The sequence below is a fragment of the Solea solea genome, chromosome 5 (assembly GCF_958295425.1).
Source record: "Solea solea chromosome 5, fSolSol10.1, whole genome shotgun sequence".
NCBI classification, from domain to species: Eukaryota; Metazoa; Chordata; class Actinopteri; order Pleuronectiformes; family Soleidae; genus Solea; species Solea solea.
In genome coordinates, this window is record NC_081138.1 from 22,343,430 (window position 1) to 22,365,183 (window position 21,754).

Below are 21,754 nucleotides of genomic sequence, written 5' to 3' on the forward strand. Positions count from 1 at the left end.
ACGTGGACACACACACACATACAGAGCATTCCCAACGGCAGCGTCTCGTGTTCGTATTTATTTTGTCCTGATGGTGGAGCCAATGAGAGCGGAAGTGATCCACGAACACTGATCCCTGCGGGCTGACAAAGACACAATCGCACACTGTCTCTCACTCCTCCCGCAGAGAAGTATCGTCTGTCTCCGTCCTCCTGTCCTCTTCTAGTCTGTCACCATGGCGTGTGTTGAGACGTCCTCCAGCAGACCCTACCACCTGGTTATCTTCGGAGCTTCCGGCTTCACGGGCCAGTTCGTGGTGGAGGAAGTGGCCCGCACCGTGTCCGAGGGTCCTAAGGGGAACCTCAAGTGGGCCGTAGCGGGCAGGAGCAAGCAGAAGCTGGAGAAAGTTGTGGAGCAGGCCGCCGGAGTCCTCGGTACGTCTGTGTTTTACATACGTCAAGTGCAGTAGCTGCTTAGCTGAACGGACCTTTTGTTACAGAGGGACATATTTAACTTCACACGTGAGAGGAGTGTGAATGTAGAAAATTGACTTGCTGATAATGATCAGTTTGACACGCCTTTGACCCTAAACTCTGACTCAACACATAATTTAAAAACAAATTATGCAAAGACGTTGCTCACATACTGCAAATTTATAAGATTTTAGGGTCCATAGACACAATAAAGACATTTTTTTAGCAGGGGTGGGAATCGCCAGAGACACCGCAATACGATATTATCACGGTATTACTCACAATTCAACATCAACATATTGAGCATCTGTGAAATAACGTATTGCAATAAACACACACACAGCAGCTTTCAGTAAAGTGAGTACTTGGTGTCTCAAAAATTAGATAATGTCCACAAAAAATATCGCAATATTTCACTGTAGTTATTTTCTTTCCAGATACATTAATATAGAGCTGAGGTTCTCAAATTGGGGGCCCCGGACTCATGCAAGTCCACATCACACTGCCAGTGGGTCCATTAAAATGTTCCAACTTCAAAACATTTACAATACAACTGTATATGTTTTAGTTGGGAGTCAATTTGTCAATTCCTTCCATTATTGCATTTTTAAATGTGAAACAGTTCTTAGACCGCTTTCTAATCAAACACATTCTCATAAAATTAAAAACAATTAAAATAGAGGGATCAATATTCTACTGAAGTGAAACTTTGACATAATTCTAATTCATAAAGGCCAAATTAGCCACTTCAGGTAATAACAATGTGTAATCAATAAAATCTGTTGTAGGTAAGTAAATGAGTAAAGATTAATTAAAGAAACCTAAATGGAGATAATGAACAAGGTCTCATTCTTGGCTCAGACTCGGATGACAATTTGTATCTAAGCAACGCTATAAATATGGAAAATAAAGACCATGGCCTGATCAGGGGCAGCGAGCTGCTCCGCTGTCCTGTCAGTAATGTGACTTTCCACAGGATTAGATGGTTATTCTGTTGGCCCCTCCTCTTTGGCTGTCCTTTCAGGGAGTGGACAACAGCTGATGGAACATACCAACTGACTGCGCAATCCCTGATATGTCGTTACCCTTTAAATAATCTCACTAACCAGCTTTTGGTCCAGTGCATACTTGATGTCAATTATTTTACCTCTTCTTTTGAGGCCAGTGAATGCAGTCATCTCAAATATTTAAAATTGTTGAGACACAGAGAATGTGACATTAAACCACTTTTAGTTCAGTTTAAAACTTGGCTGCTTGACTGACTCGTCCTTTCTTGAGATCCGTGGGTAAAGTCCTTGTTACTGTCGAGACCACGTCATAGTCACTGCCATTAAAACTCTGGAACAGCTTGGAACTAGTCCGTCAGAGTCGGTGAATAACTCATGTGACTCTTTTTGATCAATAGAACAGATAAGGCCATTTATAGAGTCGACTGCTTTGCATGTTTTATTTGAATACAAATTTGAATTATAGTGGCATAATTGTTGCTCTATGTGTGTGTGTGTGCTCACATACAGGTAAACCTGAGCTGAGGAAGGAGGTAGACATCATTGTGGCAGATGTAGCCGATCCAGATTCCTTGGCCGCCATGTGCAAACAGGCGGTGATTGTTCTCAACTGTGTGGGGCCTGTAAGTTATTTTACATTCCACTGACATTTTTGTGTATGTTTTGTTGACGTTCTTTCAAATAGTTTTTCCAATGACTCAAACTAGTTTTTCTCACATCATCTCATAACACTGTCACATTGGTGTCCAGTTCAGCTTATTACCATCCCTCACACACACACACACACACACACACACACACACACACACACACACACACACACAGTCTTTTTCTTTTACACAATGAAGGCCACTGACTTGCAGTGCACAATAAATCTCATTGTCCTAAAGCCAGAATGAGCAGCAGTTTTACAGCAGCACTGCTTCACGTCCTGGTAGTCAGGATAAAGGCACCTTGCTTCAGACTGCGACACATGCAGATGTTATCTCATTGGTTGTGCTCCAGAGTGGCAGCTGGGGTTAAGGTTGCATTAATTTGCACTTTGACTGCAGCGTGCAGTGGGAATAAAAAGTAACATTTGTCCCAATTGATCAAACCTTGGACATTGCACTTTCAACAAGGATAAGGAAAAACCAGCCAGAAAACTTATCCAACCATGGGGGTCAAGGGGCATGGCCACACCAGGGGAGAATATTTGTTGACTTCTTGTACAAAAATGAAAAATTAAAGGTCCAAAATGTAAAATGTATGTGAAATTATTTCCATTGGGCAGAAATGAAGATAAAATAATTGTATTTAATAAGTGTACAATCTAGGGATGCCACTTTTTTGTGTCCGATACCGATATCACAAACTGGAGTATCTACCGATATTAGTCCGATACAGTCATTTTAGACCACTGAACTATGAAGCTGTTCACAACACATTTGTCATTTCATTTCAAAGACATAATTCCCCAACTGTGTAACAAATATTGTTCTCCTCAAAAGAATAAATGAACGGCCCAAACATGACTCAGCTAAAATGATTGATGATGAAATTTGCTGGTTTCATTTACATATTTACAGTCTGTGCATAGTGAAGCATGTGACATATGGGATTTTTGGATTGTATCGGATTTTACTGTCCGATATCCGATCCAGTGATTTTGACCAGTACTGGCCGACACCGATTCCCATCCCTAGTGCAATCACCTGATTGTATGACTTGATGGTTATCTTTACCCTAGAATGAGTCTTTTATATTTATATAATTTTAGACCGCCATGTTTATCCACAATGGACAAACTAAACATCTTTTGAATTTTGATGCCGAATAAAGGCTGTGTAGGTTCTGCTGCAACATACAACTTCACCAATAAATGTTACTGAACTTTACACACTGTACTTTTAAGAATTAATATTTTTTTTAGTTACACACACACACAAAAAGTTAAATGTAACACCGCTCTCTCTGTGTATATAGTATAGATTCTATGGTGAGCCGGTCGTCAAAGCCTGTGTGGAGAATGGAGCTCACCAGCTTGACATCTCTGGGGAACCACAGGTAAGAATAGCACTCTATTTCTGTATTGTGTGTATTCATTTATTAGTTGCTTTTAATTTGAAGGTCCTACGTGCAATACTTCTGATGCCTGATGCACATGTAGGCTGCATATATATTTCACCACAGACGGGTGTTTTTAAGGTTTTAGTTTGAATTGTTTCCCTCAACTGTACTGTTAAGTTGCACTGTGAGAATATATTTATGAAAAATTGTATTAATGTAACTACTTTGGGGTCACTTTTTTGATGTAAATATAATTTTAAATGACGCACCACGTTAGAGAGACTCTGTACAACTTGCAGAATTAAAAAGGTGGAAACTAAAACATCTCCTAAATGATTCAACATCAGACCTAATCGCGACCCTTTTGAATTGGTATTTAATTATTGATTCAGGAAGTCAGTGAAATGAGTGTTGCTGCTTTGTTTGTGTGGCTGTGGACAGTTTCTGGAGGGCATGCAGCTGAACTACGACAGCCAGGCAGCTGACAAAGGTGTGTACATCATTGGCAGCTGCGGATTTGACTCCATACCAGCAGACATGGGAGTCGTCTACACCAGAGACCAGTTCAAGGGTATGTGCTGTCTCATGTGCACACTTACACTCAAAACAAACAAAACAAACAAATTATAGCAATAACAGGTGTGTGTGTGTGTGTGTGTGTGTGTGTGTTCATCCACAGGTACACTGACTGCAGTGGAGAGCTATCTGACGTTTGGTTCAGGACCTGATGTATGTAACTGGTTTTTCCCACACGTCCACACACTGTGGCTCAGTTTCTTCACCTTGTTTTTTTGTTCATTTCCTGTTTGTGTCATCACATATTTTTCTCATCATGTAAAAAAAACAGGGTACATGTATCCACGATGGCACATGGCAGTCTGCTGTCTACGGTTTTGCTGACAGCCAGAAGCTCCAGAGTCTTCGGAGGAAGTTTAACCACAAACCTCTGCCATATGTTGGCTCTAGGATTAAACGCAGGTATGTTTATTTTTTCAGTTGTTTAGCTTAAATTTGTGATTATTTTCTGGTGGAAAAAAACATGCAATGATGACATTTCTTCATAGACCTTAGTATCAGCTGATGCAATATAAAAAGTAACCTGTGTGTGTGTTTGCAGAGGAACACTGTTCTTCAGTAATGACATCCAGCAGTATACGGTGCCCTTCATGGGCTCCGATCCGTCCGTTGTAAAGAGAACTCAGCGCTTCCTGGAAGAAGAACACAAGGAAACACCGGTCAGTATTCTCACCCTTTGTCAGTGTTCCACTAATTATCCACATGATAATGATAATAATTCTAATGTAGGTGTTGTTGTTTAGAGGTATCATAGAGAAACTTGAGCACCCAATTTCAGTTGAACAATTTGCACATATTTCAGATAAAGGTGGGTGATATGTAACCTGTCACTGCCTCTATATTTCTAGAGCAGTAAATGATCTGTTGTCAACTGTAGGTTCAGTATGGAGCGTATGCAGGAATTGGAGGAGTCGGCAATCTCATCAAGCTGATGTTCACTGGCATGATTTTCTGGTTCTTAGTCAAGTTCAGTTTTGGCCGCAACCTTCTTATCAAGGTAAACAAACACGACACACAACAATACAGTGTACATAGTACAGTCAGTTTCACATTTCACAACTGGCTATAACCAATGTCCGTTTGTGTTCACTCTTCTCAGCACCCTGAGCTCTTCTCCTTTGGGCTCTTCTCTAAAGCCGGACCAACTAGAAAGCAGGTAAAGTTTTGAGAGATTGATCAATTTATGGCAAAGTTGCAGGCCACTTCCTGTTTCTGGCTGAAATGGCAGCTAAATTCAAAATGGCTCTTTCGGGTCAAGTTGATGTCTGTAGACGTGTTCAGGGTCGGTCTCTTGTGTCACGTATGACGTTTTGAGACAATCAGTCATGCATGGCAGCCTTTGTGATGTAACTTACAGGGCACTTCCTGTTTAATGTTAAATGGTTGAAATTCGCCAAAATTCCGATGGTTGCCGTGACCATGCCCCTTCTAAATCTGCGAGACCTTTTGATAACTTTTCGTTGTGTCGTGATGTGTCGATTGATGTGTCGTGATGTGTCGATTGACCTACATTTTTTATGTTGCTATGGGTCGTTCATTTATGACACAAGATGAATGCCAAATTTAAAATGGCAGACTTCCTGTTGAGTTGAGGCCATGGTCACAAGAGTCTTTTTTGTTCATCTTGGCCTAAAAAAAAATTTCCCCGAGTTTCGTGGTATTTGGTGCAAATTAGTTTTGGCTTTGTCCTACCGGGTTTCACCTCTGAGGGCACTACCGAGCCCTTCTGTACCACTTTTTATGTATTCCCCTTATTTTATACATTTTTTGTTCGTTGTATGTATGTATGTATACTTACAACATATTCACCATGTGTACATTTTAGATGGAAGGCTCATCCTTCCAGTTTGCCTTCTATGGAGAGGGATACCCCGAGGGTGAGGACCCTTCACAGGGAAAACCTGCCGGAAAGATCCGCACACTGGTTCAGGGACCAGGTAAGTCGAGTTCTAAATTAATTCAGGATGTTTGCTTCATTTAAAGTTCATGTAAAGCAAATGCAGAGTTTCTCCTCCTCACATATTACTGTTTATGTGTTAGAAAGTAGTAGCTGTGCAGTAAAGACTGAAAACAGTCTGGATTTTCTTAGGCTTGTCTAAAAATAGTTAGCAGAACTCCTCTTCAAACACTGTAGTGACATAAAAACCCTCAGCAGGCTTTACTTTTTTTTATTATTTTTTTAGAAAAAAAATAGCAAAGCCTTAGTTAACACAGACACAAAACACCACAGCACAAGACACTTGCATCTGTCCTGTCTAGGTCGGATATTTACAGTAAATATTCCAGTTAGCTAGTTTGGCTGGTTTAACATGTTCCTTCATGTGTTTAATGAATTATTGTCTGTCTGGTTTTATTTAGAGTGTGGATATGTGGCCACACCCATTGCCATGGTACAAGCTGCCCTCACCATACTCAGTGAATCTTCAGCTTTGCCCAAGAGGTGAGTTACCACTGTATCACCGTGCGTGTGAAGGAGTTCAGTCGCAAATGTGGGAACGTCATGAATGTTGATGTAGCTATTACATTTAATTGCTCCAGCTTTGCTTCTGTACAGTGTTTTGGCAGTTTGTATTGACAGTACAGTAGTTTAAAGTGATAATTCAGGGTTTTTTTTTATTTTTTAAATGAGGTACGGTCTGCCACATAGTCAGTACTGACTGCTGTGCCTGCCCAATGCAGATTTTGAATATATATCTGAATGATTTGCGATATTAGAGGGATTATTTATTTTTTTTTTGAAAAACACATTTAAAATGACTGGTGTGTGCAAAACACGGCATACGCATTTTTGGCTTGAATGAATATTAAGCCTCTTGCATTTTGAAAATAGCAGTAAGACAGTGATTTTATTGACATTTCTTTTAATCGTTCAGCCCTAGTTCAGTACCTCTTACAATCACACTTCAAAAAACAAACAGACCCGTAGTTTATTTTTCATTAAATAGATCAATAGCAGGATAAATATTGCTTCAGCTTTGTTTCTGTGCATCAGTGTTGTCCATTTTTGTACAGTACAGCAGTTTACATGAGTGAATTATATGGATTGCAAAATCTTTGAGACATTAGTGTGGAAAACATTTTAGTCAGCATTATTAATTTCTTTAATTTTCAGGGGAGGAGTGTACACTCCTGGAGCAGTCTTTGCAAAAACCACTCTTGTCGACCGCCTCAACAAACATGGCATCCAGTTCTCCGTCCTCTAAGATGTGTCCTCTCCCGTGATGCTGTACTCCAGGTTTTCTGAGCACTAACAGTAATATAATCACAACCGTCATGAATAGTAACTGAGTACACATTCAGACTTAGTTCTTTTGAAGTTGTTATGCTTTTTAATTGGTACTGTTTGCTTGAATGTATTAATAACCCTCCTGCTTGTGAGATAAACAGCACAATGGTGGCAGCATTTGAAAGTCCAGGACAGCTAATGGTTGTAACATGTCTCCAATTAAATGATTATGTTATGATTGCTTACGACAAGAAAACATTTTGGGCAGCATTTCTTATTTTAAGACGGGGAGGGGAACCAAAACTATCCAAACATCCACACAAAAAAAACAGCTAAAATAAGTTTACAGTTCTAAGTTGAAGATTGCGGTATTGTAAATCAGGAACAAGACCCATGCATAAAGGACTCTTTCTAAATTAAATTTTAATATAATGTCTCTTTTTTTCCACACATATATTCGTAAACACAACATAGGGCTTCTAAGTTATGACCAAAACCGTAATCATAATTGTTTTTGTTTTAATATTGAGATTGTGAGTTATCCTTTAGTCATTCTAACATTTTAATTTCAATGTTTTGTGCTTCATTCTCGTTAATGTACACATTTGGGGGCGTCTTGCAGGAGCCTCAAAGGCTTGGAGGACTAGATTACATCAGAACTGTATAGAAAATGTGTCCTTGGAGTAAAAATACCCAGCTGTAATTGTGTCAGAAAAATAACTCCTACTGCCTATAGCTGTGTAGCTTGTAGCCTACAGTAGCTCATCAGCTGTACAAGGATAAACGTGGTTGTCGCACATGTCGTCGTTCTCATCCAGTGCAGTGAAAAACTCTAGTACTACTGTGTTGTACTGCACGTATGTGTTTGCATTTCCTGGCCTGGCACTTAAAATCTTGATTATTTGTTATTTTGTTTCTATTAATATTTAATCATCTTTCATCTTTACTGAATGTTTGTTTCTGTGGCTGAACGCCACAGCACTTGCACAGCCTCCCAATTATTTGCTTCAGAGCTTTGTTAGAAAAAGCCTCCAGCTGTTTATGCACACTCACAGCAAGAGTTACTCCATGAAACTGGACACAAGTGTGCGTGTGACGTGTGCTTTGTTTCTGTGGGATACTATGGGCTGGAATATTTTCACCTGTGAAGTGAAATGGAACGCTGTTTAGTTTAGTTTTTGTGTGCTTTGCTTTGTATGGGCTCCCCAAATAAAGTCAACGCCGCTAAAGAAACAATGCAGTTTGTTTTGAGGGTGTGTTTTTTCTTTTTCACAGTTCAATGGAAAATAAGTAATAAAGTAGGTCCTTGAAATCTTGAGCAAGAAAGAAGTTAAGTTGATATATAGACTAATCCAACAACTACTCTGCAAAGAAACAGAAAAAAAGGAAAAGGAGTGTCTGATAATGAATTAAACGTGCTGATATCAGCAGAGATGAAGAGGCATTATTGGTCACAAATTGGACGAGTGCCTCTCTCAATGCTGCAGGTGAAACTTAGCTGTATACTTTTTTTGTAGAGATACTGTCTACAGCAGAGCACTCCAGAGCAGAGTGTGGATTTCTGAGTAAAAGACTGCATTCCTGATTTGACCTAGTTTTTCTCTCTCACTTTCTCACACACAGAGACAAACATGAAGTAATGATGCTAGTCAGTGTTTAAATATCCATTATCCATTAAGTGAATGGACAAAGGTAGCGTATTGTTCCACCTTTGCTTTGTGAGATTACAGCAACCTAAATGTAAAACTCCAGATATCGACAATCAAAGTTTATTCATAAAAAATACAGTTATTTTCAGTACAAAACAAATGACAAAAATATCTCTGACATTGTATGGACAAATTATTTTAGGCATAATTTGCCATTCCTTGGTTGTAAGTTATTGGCACTGTTTGATGTTCACTCCGGGTCTTGGTTTAGCAGCTGGTGAGAGTAGATGACGTCTTCATAGTGATATTTCTCTGCAATCGTCATGATGGAGTCGTTACACCTGATTCTGCTCAGAACCTGCAGCAGTTCAACCACAGCAGACCTGCAGCAAAAAGCAAACACACCTGGATTAGATAATTATGCTCATATTGATGTTTTGAATGTAATAACAAAATAAAGTTTTATTCCAAAGAAAAGAAAGGTTTTTTTGATGTTAAAGCAGAAACTGGGTTGGAACAGATAAAATAAACTACACCCCCTTTAGTGCCTTTAGTGGCATGTTCCATCTCCCCAGTGTCTTTCACAGAGACATTTCTGATGACCACTATTGCTAGTGTTATTACCTGGTGTTTGGATCCTCAGGAGAATGTTGCTTGCAGATTGAATGAACTCTCTGAATGAGGTGGTTTCTAAAGTTCTGGAGCTGAGGTAAACAAGCGTTCACTCCTTTGAACCAGGAAAGCGGAAGACTCTCCGCTATCTGGAGAGAGGCAGAGAAAGAGGGAGTAAGGGAAGTGTAGGGTTACGGCATGATGAGGCAAACACATGTAGAGACTGAAGCATGAACACACTGTATATTTCAGGACATAAAACACTGAATTGAAATACCCTTCTGCATGTATGGTCAGAGTTGGTCTGACTGCACAGAGTGATCATCAGGTATCGGTTCAGCAGTTTGTCCAACATCAGCTCCTTCAATGGAGTCTCAGGAAGCAGCAGATCCCATTTGCACATGTTATCTAGAAGCTGATGCAAACACAAAAAAAACTGGCTCAAATAAACGGCTCTGAAAACAACGAGACTGAGAACGGATGAGCAACATTAGATGGAGAGCAGTACTTTTATGGCCATCCACAACTGCTGCTCCCTGAAGCGACTCTGAGGACACAACTTGTCCTCTAAGACCCTGTATTTGACAAAAAGAAAAAATAGATGAGAACACCATTATATTTTATAAGATAATGTAACATTAAGTGGATGGATCAAATCTTCAAAACTAACTAACATTATTTAATCATTTGCCTTCTTTGACCAAGGCACTCTTATAACATGCACTTGCTGCCTTCCAAGTAAAATTTCAAGACAAGAGACATATGCACAATACTGTACATAATCACTTTATAGTAAACCTTTACATGATTTCTAAAGGCTCAAACAGAAACTCACTTTTTGGGGTAAAGAGGGATGAAGACGTCTTCGTCGACACAGCTCTTTAGTCTCCTGACCACAGCCTCTGTAAACGTCTGGACACGATAGAAACACACATGTTCAAAGTATGTTTGTTATGTACTGCAGGCTTGTGTTGCTTTTTTCATGTCTCTTGTTATATTACGTATTCTAAGTTCATTGTAAAGCCATGGTGCTAATTTGAGTCAAACCTTTAAACATTAAGAAAAATCCATATCATTCTGCTACTAACGGTGGATGATTTCTATGCTAATATTGGAGTATAACAGTGAGCAACCACTTTTAAAACAGCTCTGGATCAGGAAGAACATTTTTCCCATATCTCCATTTAAGGTTCAGAAAATCCTTATTAAAAGAGTTGTGAGGCTGTAACCAGGCTGACCAGGTATGAGCCTAATCTTGAACATTAAACATCTAATTCAGAGTGAAAAAAATAAAAAGTCCCTTCCCGCTCTCCTTTAATTTCCCCTGGTTGTTTATATAGTAAAGTTTGTTCTAGTTGGAACATTTAGAGTGACGTAGTTGGTGAATCAACCTTGGATGTTTCAATATTATGGCTAATAATCAAGCCCTCACATATTACACATTACCTTGACTGGTTTACTCTGCTCCCCTTCAAAGATGGAATAGTCCTCCTTCAGTTTGTGACAGACTTCAGACAGACAGACCGACTGTTGGCGGGACAATGGATCCCAAATGAGTTCCACAAACACTGAAAACAGAGCAGAGAGGAAAAAAGACAGGCAGTATTTTATTATTTTAGAAGAGGAGGAGGTATGTAGAGAAAAATTACAGAAATGTGGTGCATGTGCTGCAACTCATAAAACACCTTTTTTTTCCTCCAAGAAATTATGTAAAATATGCCTAAAATTAGCCCTGCCTTCAAAAATGCACGTCCAGCTTTGACAGACATAAAATCCATGGTGTGCATTCACAGAGAGTGTTGTTAACAGTTTTTCTAATGTTTTCTGTTTTTGATTAAAAGGCCCATTTAGAAACAGACATTCAATTCATTTTAACCTTAAATTTCACCTTTCTTTAACGAGGAAGATTCTAGAATTCATGAATATTTACTAATAACCATTTGCAACTGACAAGCTCAGACAAATTAATCAGTTATTGCCTTGGTTTAATATTATTTTTTTAATAATATACTAGATTTGGCTGATGCCATCCATAATAATAATTGTATAATCATTTTCTTTAGATCTGCATCCTGCATTTTAGCTCTGTTATCAGAAGTAATTTGCATCCACAATAACAGACCTAAAAACATAGGTCACATCCACGTATACAAGGCATATGTGTAAAAACCAAACCTCTCCGTTTCAGGAGTTCTAATCTGGACAGAAGGTGGCATAGTTGATACATTTTGAATAAAATGGAGTACAGTGGATGTGGCCTTATAATAAGAGCTTGCTGTGTTGCTTTAATGTGTGATTTATTCAATAAATAATATATATGTTAATGGTATAAGAAAACTGCTGAGAATGTGTGTGTGTGTGTTACCTGTTATTTTGGGTAGGACAGTCTTTTCAATGACATTAGACAATGTCTGTCTGTCTATGTGATCGAGCTCCTCGTGACCATGTCCATAACAGAACGTCTCCAGTGCTGTGAACCATGGGAGGTTTTCAAAGTCCCCGCTGGCATCCTGAAAGAAAAGATTATGTTGTGTAATGACAGCTGTGTGCCTGTACAACTAATCCTCTGTGGTGTGTTATTGTCTGTGTCCACACCTTTAGTGGGTTCCACGCCAGCAGCTGATGTCTAATGATTGGATTCAACAACTTGGGCAGACAGAGAGAGATGTAGGCACTGTGGTAAGTCTCCGAGTAAGATCGTCTCCATTCTTCAAAGCGACTCAGAATCTTTTTAACGTCACAGAAATCATTCTGAACGTCGGAAAATACTGCCTGGGACTTCAGCACGATGTCAGCTGGACGGGAGAGAAAAGCAACAAACAGATCACATGAGTCAAGATATATAGAAATACACACATTCTCTACATTTCTGTTAACGCTGCAACGTTAAAGCTCCAGTAGATCATTTCTATCACCGAAACACTGATTGCCTCAATCAGCTTTGCGTAAACTTATCTGACAACAGTTTTTATTAATCGCTGGGGGGAAAAGTTACACACCACAGCTTTACAGTGAAATGATTAAAACTCTTGAAAATCTGTGCTGAAGAGTAACATGGGTCTCTCAGACTCGGGGAACTGTCAGCAAATCAAGGGGAAGCTTTTCTAGTATCCTACAACACTTTATCCAACCAGGAGCTAGAACTCCACAAAGAGACGGTCCTCTCTGCTGTTTGTCAATAAATAAGACCACAATAAGACCTCCATCTTGAGCAATCTGATCACATCCAGATCAAGCCAAGTACAGGTCTGAACGCTAAGGATGCATCCTGAATGCATTCTCAACACAAAAAACACATATACTGGTGGTTTGAGGCATCTGACCTCAGAATAGATGAGAGCCACCTCCTCAGCTAATGTCCTCTGACCCGCAGATGTTTTTTTTTTTAACTCGTCTGTACTCGATATGTTGATTTAATTATAGCCAGCTTATTTACTGTTATAGCAGTGCAAGAAGTGCTTTTTTTTCTCAGCTTTACTCTTGTCTTTCTCTCTTTCATGCGTAGACACACACACACAGGCACAGAGACACAAACACGATGACATCACAGTCTGTACAGTCAGACTTATTAAAAACATAACTTTCTTCTCACAAACAGACATGACATAAGTGTGTTCTTGAATAAAGGGCAGTTTCATGATGTGAGGGAGAGAGGAGGGAGAGTAATGTCAACGGCAGCTGTAAGCTTCCATTGTAAACAGAATAGAGCTGAGCTAAGCTAATAGGATTCATCCCTACCCATCTTTTTCTGCAGCTGCTCCTCTTCTTCGGCTGAAGGTGTTGAGTCTTCAGGAAGATCAATGTTGTCCTCAGCTTTAGAAGTGGTGCTTCCGATGCTGCAGCACACAAGAGACACAATTCAACATTACCTCAAACCCCCAAAACTGGTCACAGACTGTTGCCGGGTGTTAAGGCATAAAAAGTATTTATTTAATACTTACTCTGGAGTTTCTGATCCATTGGTTGAGCTTTCTCTCTGTTCATCTGTGTTATCTATAAAAAAAGTGAAATAAAATAAACTACATGCATATATTCTGTTTAAGAATTCTGTTAACTGTTCCTCACAGTAAACCCAAAATAAAATCACCTAATATCCACACAGTGACTTGGATCCAAAATAGCAAACAACAAACAAAGGTGTGGCATACATTAATACTACATGAAAAACAAAATAGGAAGTGTGTACAGTTATGTAAAAAAAAATACACATAGACACAAACATCCATTCCATCTATACCACTAATCCTGTGAGACTAATAGGAGGAGCTGGTGCCTGTCCCAGCTGACATCGGGTGAGACGCAGACGAGACGATAAAACCTGGGCAGTTCACCAGCCTATTACAGGACCACATACAGAAACAATCATTCACACCTATGATCACTTTAGAGTCTGTAATTTACCTAACCCTGTGGGAGGAAGTTAGAATATCTAGATAGAAAACTTGCACATGGAGAGGACATGCAAGCTCAACACAGAAAGGCCCGATTCAAACCCAGAACCTTCTTGCTGTGAGGAAATCACAGCTCCACTGCACCGCCCACTCCCCATAGAGAGACACAGACACAAAAGTGCAAACTCACAGCTGAGCTGCTGCAGACCCTCAGCCTGCTCCTTGACCTCCTGTCTTCTCTGAGCCAACAGCGCCTCCATGTGGTCAGACAGCAGAGAGTGAAGCTCCAGCTCTAATGAGTTGATCTCCACAACCTACAGTAAACACATTTTCAGATCAGTCAGGAAACAGTCGCTTTTTTTTGCCCTGGGACACATCAGCATGTAGACTAGCCAGGGATCAAACCTACAACCTCCCAACCTGCTCTACTTCTGATCCACAGTAAACAACAGAAAATATGTTATTTTAGCATTGGCAATAACTGCCTACTCTGCAAAGCAACCTAAAAAACAGGAGAAAAGAAATACAAAAAAAAAAGAGTCACGTAATTAATGCTATCAAACTTGAGAGATTGCCTTGGGTCTTCTATCACATAAACTGACCTCCAAATTCAAAATGTTAGTGTTAACAAACTGGAGATGACAACAGCGGGAACAGAGGGAATAATCTCAACAGACATATTTATTTCTTACCTTTTCCCGCAGACACTCCACCAAGTTGTGGACATAGAGAGCCATGCTCCTGTAAAACTTCAGCTGGCTCTCAGAGGAACTTTCACTCAGAGACTCCACTGAGGTTGTGGCACCTTCAACGTCCCCCTCCATCCTCCTGAGCTCTGCCTGCCGAGCTCTGTGCACCTCCGACAGGGACTCCAGTCTCCAATGAAGAAAAGTAAGGGAAACTTAAAAAAGATTCATGCTGCGTTTGTTTTATTACAACACAATTACTGCTTGGCATCATGGAGTAACAAATACAGGAGATAGTTTGGGTTTTTTGTAGTGTGGTTGTATGAGATACTGACACATGCTTATGCATTTAAGCAAAAAGAAATTGTAGCTTAAATGCATCTTAAGTATCAATTATCTAAAGTATATGTTCACCATTTTATATCACTGTTAGACAGCTTTTTCCAACAAAAAATGTAAGTTTGTCTAACTTTGTAACCAGCTCACGCTCCCACAACAAGGTCCACAGACAAAACCTGCATTTCAGTTTACAAAGCAAACCAAACTAATTTCCTGTCTAACAATGAGATAAAACAGCAAACATCTTCTTTAGGTAGCGTGTACTTAGGCCAGTATAGACTTGGTGTCCCCACTGGGCACTGGCAACTATGTTTTCAGTGAGGGCATGCTGGTTCTAGGTACAGTAGGCATGCAAAATGGAGTTCGCACTAACAGTACCTCCTATAACCGTGCATCAAATCCTATCCCAACTATCACTTTAAGTCAGACAAAGCTAGAGGAAAACTTACTTTGCTCTGATCCTCTTTTTGACCATTGACACACTGATAGGAGGAAGAGTCTTTGGAAATGTCACCGATCTCTTTTTTTGTCTTCTTTTGTCTCGTCTACTGCTGCTGGAGCTGCACGACTCACTGTCGGACTGAGGAGAGGAGAACAAGAGGTTTTAGGATGTGAAGGCTGCAACACAGAGAAGAGAAGCCACACCGTTTAAAGGTTGAATGTTCTGCCAATATTCCCTCATAAACATTGGACCTGTAGCATCCATCCAGAGTAATCTGTCCACATACACCGATCTATTTGTAGAGAGCCATTATAGGCTAAGAGGGTGATTTATATCAGTACTAATATTATCTGTGAAGCTGTTAGCAGACAGGGTCAGTCAACACTTTGGGGTGAGCAACCATCAATGTGAAAAAGCAGAAGCCCCAAAATGTTTATTATAGGCAAACAGAAATATGAAGGAAAATAATTTGAAAAGGTCTGTGAAAAGAAAAAGGGAAACCAAGTACAAGAGTGGGATGTAAATGCACCTTCCTACCTGTTCTCTCTGCTGTCTCTTGACTCCCTTTCCAATTTGCATCTCCTCCCATAGTTCCTGCTCCTCCTCATCACTCCCTGACAGGCTGCCTTCACTTCCCCCTAGAATCCACAAAAACACATAAATCAGCATTCTGTCGATTTCTGAAATCTAGTATAAAAAAAATAATGTGACCTTTATACAACAGATAATTTTAGTTTAATCCTGCTGATATAGTAGTTTAGTAGTTCACGTAACAATCACATGATTGGATGTCAAATTCCATTTTTGATAGATAGCAGATACGTACCCAGCTTCTCTGCAATCCTCTCTCGAATGCTCTTCAGTCGTGGTGCAAACTCAATTCTCCTCTCATGATCATCCGGCTCATCATCATCAAGTACGTCTTCTTCTTCATCATTGTCCTTGCTGTAATGATCTGGGGTGCTACCAGCAGAACTCCGACCATCTCTGTCCAGAGAAATAAAGTTATGCTGGGCTCGAGTGGCACGGCGCTGCCTCTTAGCTGCCAGGATCTCCTCAGCGTTAGGGATAACCACTGTAAAGATGAATTGACAGACATAAAAATGCAGGAACCCAATCACACAGCCAAAACACCCTGACACGCAATATCTCTGTCACACACAGGATAGCCTAACAAAAAACACAAACCTTTTTTGACAGTGGAGTAGCTAGAGTCTGAGCTGGCTGAAGGCGACATTGCACCATCTTCATCACTGTCATTGTCCTTATTGTTGTTTCCGTCATCATCCTCATTGTCATCATCATCATCATCATCATCAGAGTACAGATCATTTGGTGAAGACTCACTGTCGGTATCTTGCCTGGGAGACACAGATGGTGGGACATGGACCACAGCTGGTGCTGGGAGGAGAGGGAGACATTTTAATGTATAACGATGTTAGCTCACATTATTGAATTATCATCAACGAAATTAGTTGAAAATCTTTAATTGGTTTACAGTATTTCAAGATTGAAGATAAAACGTATTGTCCCACAGGGAAATTTGTCCCAGACAGCAGTGCCACTACAGAACGCAAAATTCCTCTATACTGCCTAATTGACAATTTAGTCTCTATGCATCAGTTATAGACACATTCCTTATGCATACTAACAATGGAGCAACATGCCTGCTCATCTACATGTGCAAACATGCATTTGGTGCATGTATACCGTGCAAATGTGAGTAACGCTACATTTATCATGCTAGCCTGTATGGGTCAAGAGCATCTGTTCAGACACATACCTGCGCTGTGAGGGGTCCTGGCAGATGAAGCTTCCTTCTTTTTGACTTGAAAAAGCACAGCTTTATCAGAAGGCTTCTTCAATTTAAACGTCGATTCTTCAGCTAAAATGACAAAATGTACACAAGAGCAAAACCTTGCTGGTGACCATAGACATCCTCCAATGCTCTAATTTAATTACAATTGCTATAAGTAAGCATATGAATGAAAACCTAGAATTGTTCCTTGACAGATTTGCAATTATTTAATCAAACTGGGTATGGGGAGATGAAGATGGTTTGTTTTCTTCAATTAGACAGATATTGTGATTGTCTTGCAATATATCACAGAATCATTGTATCTGATATAATTGGTATCGTGGACCATTTATCGCATATTGTATCATATTGTAAGGTACACTGTGATTCCTATCCCTAATTTAAACAGTGCAATTGAATTAACTATCAATTCCTCTTTTACGTTTACATGAAAATGTTACGTTCCGATTATTGTTTTGGTAGTTTTATATCAGAATATCGGTCTTCATGTATTGACAGCATTGACTTAAAAACGCCATGTTACCTTCTCTGTCGTCAGAGAAACTGAGGACAGTACTCGTTTTCGTTTCCCCTGCATCGTTCTCTCTCTTTATGTATTCTTTTTCTTCAGTTGTCACTACCAGACTCTCGATTTCCTCTTCGTCGCTGTTGGCCGGCTTCTTATTCTTCTTCTCGGTCGTTGATTCCTGTTTGGAGCTGCAAGAGATGCCACGGCCCTGGGTCACTGTGAACTGCTTATTCACCACAGGAGAAGGTATCGTAACCTCGACTCCATCTCCTCCGCTCTCCTGCTGCTGCTTCTCGTCGTCGCTGGAGCTCTGTTTTCTCTGCCGAAAGTTTCGCCTGGGCTTCTTGTTGAACATTTTCGTTCCACAAACGACAGGAACATCAACGACAGACGCTTTGCGGCCAGTCGGAAATTGCTTGAAGATGTCGCAAAGTCATTACCCCGGAAGCAAATTTCTCATTCATTTTCTACTTTGATTTTCAGTAAACGTGTATGAGACGATTAGAAGCCACAAGAAAGGCAATACAATTCCGAGCATAAATAACAATAAACAGAAAAGGGGCAAAATTAAGCGAGTTACACCAACCGGATATCTCGCCCACACTCTTGAGGATTGTGGGTAAGGAAGTACTTTACTGTAACGTGGTGCAGAAGTCATGTGGTATGACTTCAAAATGGTCAAATAACTTATATTAACAATTTGCGAGACTTTCTTTGATGGTTACAATAATGGCTGATAATCAAAATCTCTTCTAATAAAATGAAATGTATAATTACTTCCAGAGCCCGTTGAGAGACAGCCACAACTCACCATCATTCATGACTTTTGAATGACACAATATTATTGTATTTTAAAGTGATCATTTGTAGTTTGTACAAGCACCTTTCCAATTGCATGTAAAACTGTTTTTTAAAGTTAAAAATGTATCCTGTTTTAAATTATATTTGTTTTTAATAATTCATTTTTTTCATGTGCCTCATCTCTTTTGAGACATTCGTGTTTCATGTATCTATGTAAAGCACATTAAATTTATCAATCAAACACATCATACACGTCAAATGTAACACGGTGTTTAATTTTAGTTATATTAAACACTGTGTTAAACACACACACACATACACACACTTCATACATTTACGTTTAATATATGCAAATGTATCATGTCATTCAGACTGTGCAATAACATTTTTAAAAAATATGTATTTTATTTATAGTATTTGATGGTATTTAGCTGTATTTTATTGTGTGTGTGTGTGTGTGTGTGTGTGTGTATGCACGTGTGTGTGCAGATTTTGTGGCTTTCTTTGTTTAATTTATTATTGTTTATTCTGTTTCTTGCCTTTATTTTTCCCACACAGTTGACTCTAAGGGGCTGCACACAATTTCCTAGACACTCATACTGTATGTGGCAAATAAAATGACATAAATCCTGAATATTGAATGGAGAATGAAAAAGTAAAAATTATATAAATGTATACATTGTCTTAACTACTTTTAAAATTATTTTATTTGTAATTTTAAACTTTTCCTTTTTATTTTTTGACCCTTTTCTCATATTTATTTATTTATTTATTTATTTAATTAATTGAATTGAATTGAATTGAATTGAATTGAATTGAATTGAATTGAATTGAATTGGAGTAATCGACGAATCGACAAATCGAATTGGACTGAATCGTTGAACTGAGCTCATCCCTCTCGTGCCTCTCTCTCTCTCTCTCCTCCCACTCTGTGGACTGTGGGACGCTCTCACTCGCCAGCGTCAGCCATGTTGTTGGTGTGACACACTGAACTGTCAGCAACAGGTCCTGCTCAGATCAAGTGCCGCAGCTAAACTTTAACATTTCCACAGCATTTCACTGCTTTGTGAAGGTCACCAAACATATAACGCGGTTCCTGGAAACCTTCCATGAGTGGCGTGGAGGAACTTAAGGGCCCTCGAAAGCTCAGAAGTGGATATATTTTTGGCCGCGGTCATTGAGGTAAGTGACCGAAACTGCCTATCTAAGCACGCGTACAAGTTTGATATTGTAGTGGTGTTGCTTCTATACACGACCTCCAGATAACACGTAACTTTTATATGTGGTTATTAACATGTCAATGATGGTTTGGTTTGTCGACTTTAATTTAAAGACGTGAAATAAAAACTACGTTTGATGGAGGAGGCTGATGCCTCTGCCCTAGTCTGGGATAAGGTTAGCTAGCTAACTTATTCATTAGATGTTATTTATGATCAATACAGCGATGTGAGACATTTGTGTGGCAGCAGATTTTCAGGAAAGTGTTCAGTTTCTTCCCAGTTTAAACTAGTTGAGCAGGTTGCAGGTAAAGGCTTAGGCTGGCTGCTGACAAGTGATCAGGGAATGTTACTCTATCAGTTCATCTCACTGACAAAAAAGGGAGGTATGAGTTATAGGCTGTATTGTAGTCCTCAGCTACAACAGCAACGTGTTGAATTATTTGTTTTAAACTGGGGACACACTCCAAAATGTTTTGCCAAATTTTACCCACAATTCACAGTTGGGCAGAGTCTGCACCAGTCAGCACTTGTGGGGTACAGTCAGCTTTGCCAGTTGGCACAGAAATCTGGTAAAGACTCAAATCAGCAAGTGTGTGAGGGTAACAGACCTGACCTGGCCTCAGTCGAAGTCAATCAAAGCCCATTTTGGACACAAAGTAAATAAGTAAAAAAGCATGTGAGACACAGGAAATGGTGTCAGAAGACGACAGGAAGCAAAACTGTGTCAAAACTGTTGCTCTCGTAGACATGGTTTGATGCGATCAGTTGGTTTGACAAATCATGTAGTCTGATCCCTCATCAGGCGCAGTCTGAAATCAGTTAGTAGGGCTGAACACATTTTTTTTATATCAATTATTATCTCGATTTACACACACCATATCTCTACATGGGGAAGAGAACTGAAGAGAACGTCTTGTATACACATTTTAAATATGTTTTCCGAATGAAAATGAGAATAATGATGGAAAAATAACAATTCCATCTGATGTCGCAAATCATATTGCAATTTCTGTCAAAATTATCACAATTAGATATTTATTCAAAATCGTTTAGTGTGTACTCCAAGTATTTTTAGAATTGGTTACGACTTTGAAAGTTGTGTAGTGTCCCCAGCTTGCCTCCAGAACTGACAACAGTATCTACAAAATCTATAATTTGCTAGTAATAATTGACCATTTCTTCGTATTACTCTTGACATTCAAGAAAATCATTAGCTGTCCTGATTTTCTTTCATCGTTTTTCTTCAAGTATCTTAATAGAAATTACTTCAATCATTGTTTTACTAAAATATCGTCCAGATATACATAATTATCTGTTGATTATTTCTTTGGTTCAAAAAATGTCCATACAATGGAGGAAAATGTTGATTGCTGTCTCCCAAACTTCAAAATGACTATGTCCCCATATGTCGTGCTTTGTCCACAAAGCAAATATATTAAGTTTGTTGTAGATGAGCAAGGACACCAGGACATATTCACACTTATCATAGACTTTTTTATTAAAAAACTATTTTATTTATTTTTTTACCAAAAGTAAAAACACTCAAACTGGTCAGTTGATTGTCAAAATAATTGCAGATTAATTTTCTGATCCCCTCCATTGCAAATATTATGGTTTAGCGGTTACCATCTGACACTGATATACCTCCAGGACCTTTTATAAAGCATTTTAAAGATGGAGCAATCACATTTAGAAGGGCCACCTGTTGTGGAGTTCTGGCTCCTGATTGGATAAAGTGTTGTGCAATACTTTACTGTTTCTCTTAAGATTTACAGTCATACTGGGCCTCTCACTGACAGTGAGAGGCCCATGACATTGAGCAAACATTCAAGATCAATTATAGCTCTCAGAATATAGAGCTATTCAACACAGATTTTAACTAAAGGAGTTTAATGATAGCACATGGAAGGCCCCCTTTACACCTGGCATTAAAATTGGTTTTTGGTTATCTGATTCCAATCGGATAACGCATTAAAA

General features: G+C 39.3%; 3 protein-coding genes across 5 annotated transcripts in view; 2 read left to right on the top strand and 1 right to left on the bottom strand.

Annotated features, from left to right (window-relative positions):
* On the top strand, positions 1 to 8,546 carry LOC131459733 (saccharopine dehydrogenase-like oxidoreductase). Its single transcript, XM_058629804.1, has 12 exons — positions 1 to 413; positions 1,970 to 2,082; positions 3,425 to 3,505; positions 3,950 to 4,079; positions 4,188 to 4,237; positions 4,356 to 4,486; positions 4,626 to 4,743; positions 4,962 to 5,081; positions 5,184 to 5,240; positions 5,910 to 6,021; positions 6,443 to 6,524; positions 7,197 to 8,546. The coding sequence occupies exons 1-12, from the start codon at positions 215 to 217 to the stop codon at positions 7,285 to 7,287; spliced, it is 1,284 nt and encodes a 427-aa protein (XP_058485787.1). The 5' UTR covers positions 1 to 214; the 3' UTR covers positions 7,288 to 8,546.
* Positions 8,547 to 9,063: 517 nt separating this feature from the next.
* gcfc2 (GC-rich sequence DNA-binding factor 2) lies at positions 9,064 to 18,488 on the bottom strand. The gene is made up of 18 exons (XM_058629797.1): positions 17,772 to 18,488; positions 17,213 to 17,314; positions 16,618 to 16,830; positions 16,256 to 16,504; positions 15,967 to 16,067; positions 15,437 to 15,567; positions 14,655 to 14,838; positions 14,153 to 14,276; positions 13,513 to 13,564; positions 13,310 to 13,407; positions 12,167 to 12,366; positions 11,937 to 12,081; positions 11,018 to 11,139; positions 10,407 to 10,483; positions 10,080 to 10,146; positions 9,849 to 9,986; positions 9,584 to 9,720; positions 9,064 to 9,342 (listed from the first exon to the last, which is right to left on the bottom strand). Exons 1-18 carry the CDS (start codon positions 18,109 to 18,111, stop codon positions 9,210 to 9,212), a joined length of 2,613 nt encoding a protein of 870 aa, XP_058485780.1. The 5' UTR covers positions 18,112 to 18,488; the 3' UTR covers positions 9,064 to 9,209.
* A 1,019-nt stretch (positions 18,489 to 19,507) lies between these two features.
* Positions 19,508 to 21,754, top strand: part of itsn2b (intersectin 2b) — a 32,212-nt gene continuing 29,965 nt past the window's right edge. For all 3 annotated transcript variants that reach the window (XM_058629796.1, XM_058629795.1, XM_058629794.1), the window contains exon 1: positions 19,508 to 19,739. The gene's annotated coding sequence lies outside the window, so the exon portion shown is untranslated. The remainder of the gene's footprint in view (positions 19,740 to 21,754) is intronic.

Coding starts and splice junctions, on each gene's coding strand:
- LOC131459733 (XM_058629804.1), top strand. CDS start 215: ATGGCGTGTGTTGAGACGTCCTCCAGCAGACCCTACCACCTGGTTATC. Junction 4,238..4,355: donor CGTTTGGTTCAGGACCTGAT/GTATGTAACTGG, acceptor TAAAAAAAACAG/GGTACATGTATCCACGATGG. Junction 5,241..5,909: donor CCGGACCAACTAGAAAGCAG/GTAAAGTTTTGA, acceptor TGTACATTTTAG/ATGGAAGGCTCATCCTTCCA.
- gcfc2 (XM_058629797.1), bottom strand. CDS start 18,111: ATGTTCAACAAGAAGCCCAGGCGAAACTTTCGGCAGAGAAAACAGAGC. Junction 17,315..17,771: donor TTTCTCTGACGACAGAGAAG/GTAACATGGCGT, acceptor TTGTCATTTTAG/CTGAAGAATCGACGTTTAAA. Junction 14,277..14,654: donor TGGAGTGTCTGCGGGAAAAG/GTAAGAAATAAA, acceptor TGTTTACTGTAG/GTTGTGGAGATCAACTCATT.